This window comes from Gymnoscopelus braueri (genome assembly GCF_963280865.1).
Source record: "Gymnoscopelus braueri genome assembly, chromosome: 9".
Classification (NCBI taxonomy): Eukaryota; Metazoa; Chordata; class Actinopteri; order Myctophiformes; family Myctophidae; genus Gymnoscopelus; species Gymnoscopelus braueri.
Genome location: NC_137610.1, coordinates 4,302,946 through 4,307,181, shown reverse-complemented (window position 1 = coordinate 4,307,181; position 4,236 = coordinate 4,302,946). Strand labels below are relative to the sequence as shown.

General features: G+C 46.0%; 1 protein-coding gene across 1 annotated transcript; it reads left to right on the top strand.

The window, feature by feature from the left end:
* Positions 1-2,902: 2,902 nt before the first annotated feature.
* Positions 2,903-3,943, top strand: LOC308091656 (UBX domain-containing protein 1-like; the record flags this gene model as incomplete). The annotated part of the gene is made up of 1 exon (XM_080437317.1): positions 2,903-3,943. The coding sequence occupies one exon, from the start codon at positions 2,903-2,905 to the stop codon at positions 3,941-3,943; it is 1,041 nt and encodes a 346-aa protein (XP_080293443.1).
* Between the last annotated feature and the right edge of the window lie 293 nt (positions 3,944-4,236).

Sequence of the window (4,236 nt, the reverse complement as noted above, 5' to 3'; positions counted from 1 at the left end):
CTCAAAAACGTAAAACTGTGGAAGAGTGAGAGCAGCAAGAAAGCATTCTGATGTCTTAATAAATTCTCAACCTTTTGAATTTAACCCTATAAGGCCGGGAACGCGTCTGTGTAATTTTAAGATTTCTTTGGCTATTAAAAAATACCCCCCCCCCCAGTTTGATAGGCATTAGACCAGTGGTTCTCAAACTTTTTTATTTATTTCAAGCACCCCCACACTCTCAAGAGTTAGAGATCTGTAGGCTAAGGCAGGGGTCTTCAACAGGGGTCCGGGACCCCTAGGTGGTCCTCAGAGTTACTACATCAAAGGACGAGTTCACCCATTTTCGTATAAATGCTCATGATAAAATGTTACCATTTTTGTCTACTCTGTCTGTGTCTGTGTCTCAGAGGAGGGCTGTGGACACTTCAGAAACCCACCTACCAGTGACACCATCGTTAGGCAGGGTTTTTCTTTGTTTTAAACACGATTTCAATGTTTTTATTTTGATTTGTATTAAAGCGAGAACAATGGCTTCTATTATAGCCCTTTCCAGGAAGAGAAAGCCTGCAGTTTCTATAGCTTCATCTCCCTCCCAGCTAAGGGATCCTTAGCCTGAAAAAAATGATCCATTTGCTCCCGTAGTGGTCCCAATACCCCACTTTGAGAACTAGTGGGTTTAAAGTTCAACCACCAAGAGAAGTAAAGAGCCTGTGATGGGAGGATTGACAAGACATGATATAGAAACAACCAACCAGAGAATGGCCAGGGCCACTCTACTACAGTATGTAATCCAATCCTAATGCATAATAGATAGACTACTGTGCAAACTAGTGTACCATTTTGTATGCGTTTCCCCCAATCTGAGACTGGTGTTCTGTCTTGGTCAAAGGGCAAAAGTGTTTGAACAGCTTAAAGTAGATCCTGTGCTGTTTAAACATTTATTTTCTAACCCAGATACTGCCTGCGTTAGGAGGTCAGCTTAGTCCACATGATAAATATTGTGAAAATAGCCAATCTACTCACAACGCTCACAACGCCTCGTTGTGAGCTTGTAGATCGGCTATTTTCACAATGTTTGCCTCTTTCTTACGTAATATTTGACAATTAGGACAATTTGGTATTAAAAAGGTCTTAAAAGTCCTTAAATTGTCACTTTAGAGATGTGTAGATACCCTGTATAGACTTTATAGGTTTGTTTACTGTTGAGTGAGAAAACCCCGACCCCCCCCTCCCAGTTTGTGAACCACTGGTTTCAGTATCACTAGACAAATTCACACTTAGTGAACAGTGAGTACTATGAGCACAGCAACTCATTTTATTTTACTTACGGCCGTCTCATGCACTAGTCTGAGCTTGTGCATGAAGCTTAATTTTAAGTATAAAATGCGTAACTAATGCACAGAAATTCTCTTTATACAAAAAACATTATGGCAATTAATGTCCACTTATCACCCTGGCTCCGTGCTCACACATACAGTATTAAGCAGATTAAGCCATTTAATTCGGGAACGCATCTGTGTCATTTTAGATTTCTTTGGGCTATTCAAAAATATCAGATCTACAAGCTCATAGCGCGGCACCGAGTGCCGCACTATGAGCTTGTAGATCTGATATTTTTTTTTTAATCGTGATATTTTTGGAAAATCTTTGAATATATATATATATATTTCTTAAAGCAAAACTTTGTAACTCAAATCTTGGCTTCTGGGGATTCTACAAATGTCTTCTAAATCCTAACAGTTTTTTGAAAAAACTTACAGTATGTTGCTGTATGTGGTTCTCAAACGTTTTCATGTCAAGGGCCCCTAAAATGATATGTATTTGGCCGGCGAAATATTTTGTTAAAAATGTTTGCTTTGAAAATATATATATATTCAAAGATTTGCACACATTTTCACGATTTTTCCCCCCAAAAAATGCAGATCCACAAGCTCATAGTGCGGCACTCGGTGCCGCGCTATGAAATTGTATATCTGCTATTTTTTAATAGCCCAAGGAAATCTAAAATGACACAGTATGCGTTAATGGTCTTAATGGGTTAAGCAGATGACCATAATGAATAAAAATCAGTAGAAATGAGCTTTCTGGAGCCACTGAATTCTAATGGTCCTGCTTAAGCCATTTCAGTTTGGGTTAAATTAGAACATTTTGTCACGGCACACGCAGTGAGGGGACAGCTCTTGATAAATGGTTCTATTAGTCACCCAAACCTTAATGTGTTTGTGGGACTTGAGTTTGAAATTCGCCATATATCGTCGCTGTCGTCTGGAAACCTGTACTGTATGTGTCCAAAAATTTTACTTTTCAGGATTCAAATTCAAAAATATCAAAAGTAGCAGATCTACAAGCTTAAAATGTGTCGCTTCGTGTCGCGTATCAAAGCTTGTGGATCTGCTACTTTTGATGCTTTTGTGTGACGCATGTAGTATGATCAAGTAGGTAAACACAAAAGGTTAGAATATGGATATCTGCCCGACAACAACGATATATATATCGTTGCTTTTGTGTGGAAACCTCCATATAGTCCACATTATAGTAATATAGTTCCACCGAATAGTTGCACCACTGCATACTTGATAATTGTAAAAAAATTAGTTGCAAAGACATTGTTATGGTGAAGTACAGTTGGTCTCATATACTGTAGGTCACATTTCTAAACATCATGTGCCATGTGACGTCATCGATCCAAATATGGACGTACTCTACCGCTGCGCCCATATATGGACAGTTACTTCACAGCAAGAATCGTATAAAAGGAACCGGAAAATCCTGAGATAGGGCAATCTATTCTGATCGGTCTATCGTACGTTTTACTGGGATTCGACTCTGAACCGTGTGATTCAAAGGCCCCCATATTGCTCCACTGACTGAGCTACCCGGAAGACACTTGGAAGACGGTGCGGCGTCGACTGATCCAAAGATGGCAGAACAAACAACTCTAGAGTCCCTGTTGGAGATGGGCTTTGGGAAGAACAGCGCGGAGAAGGCGGTGGCGAGCACAGGGAACCAGGGAATCGAACGAGCCATGGACTGGTTACAGGAGCACCAGAACGACCCGGACATCGACGAGCCCTACGTGGCTCCTGTAGGGAATGTCCTCGGGGCTGCAGCAGCAGCAGCAGCAGCAGCAGTGGCAGACAGCCAGGCCGGCGCAGCAGCACAGCCCACGGCAGCACAGCCCACGGCAGCACAGCCCACGGCAGCGGGGACAATATTCGACACGGTATGCGTGACGGAGACGGCGCAAAAGACAGAGGAGAAGCGCGAGAAGGTGAAAAAGCTGGAGGAGCTCATGCGAGCGAAACAGGCGGAGCGCGTCGAGAGGGAGCGGGTGGAGGAGGTGGAGCGGGAGAAGCAGCGGAGGAGGCAGGGCCAGGAGCTGACGCACGCCCGCCAGAAGCTGCAGGACGAGGAGAGGATGAAGCTGGTGGAGCTGCAGCGGCGAGAGAAGATGGAGGACAAGATCGCCAAGGAGCGGGTGAAGGAGAAGATAGCGCGCGACCGAGAGGAGAGGTTGCGGAGGTGCGCCGGCGGCGGGTCTTCCGGTGCCGCCGTCGCTGAGTCCTCCCCTCCCGCGGCGGACACGTCGTCGCCGCCCACCAGCGAGGCTCCTCCCCCGTCCGCCAGGAAGGAGTACGACGAGAGCCGGATCCAGGTGCGTCTGCTGGACGGCTCGGCCATCACGGCCGTCTTCAAGGCCCAGGAGTCTCTGGCGGCCGTGCGCGTCTACGTGCAGACCAAGTCGGGCCCCGAGGGCCAGGACTTCAACCTGCTGTCGCCGTACCCGAGCCACGTGTACACCGAGATGGACATGGAGAAGCCCCTCAGAGAGCTGGGCCTGGTGCCTTCGGCCGTGCTGATCGTCACCAAGAAGTCTCCGGCCAGACAAAGAGGGTCTTTTTCACAGGCTTTGCAAGGAGCAGACTTTGGTATCCAGGACGCCGGTTCTCGTGGTCCTTGAGGGGGTTCCAGGGGGTCCTCAGCAAAAGGTGTAAAGCTCTTGTAGATCTGCTATTTTTGAACATTTTCCAAAAAATCTTGACATTGTTTGAAGAATTTTGAAGAATTTAGCATTTTTTAAACACACATCTTCTCTTCTGGGGGTCCCTGGCACAAAACATTTTCAGATAGGGGTCCGCGGCCAAATGTATGTCAATTTACGGGTCCTTGGCATGAAAAAGGTTGAAAACCACAGCAGTAGGGACACTGGCTCTCATAACGTCGGGTCCGGGGACCACCGGGTCCGTCTCAAGA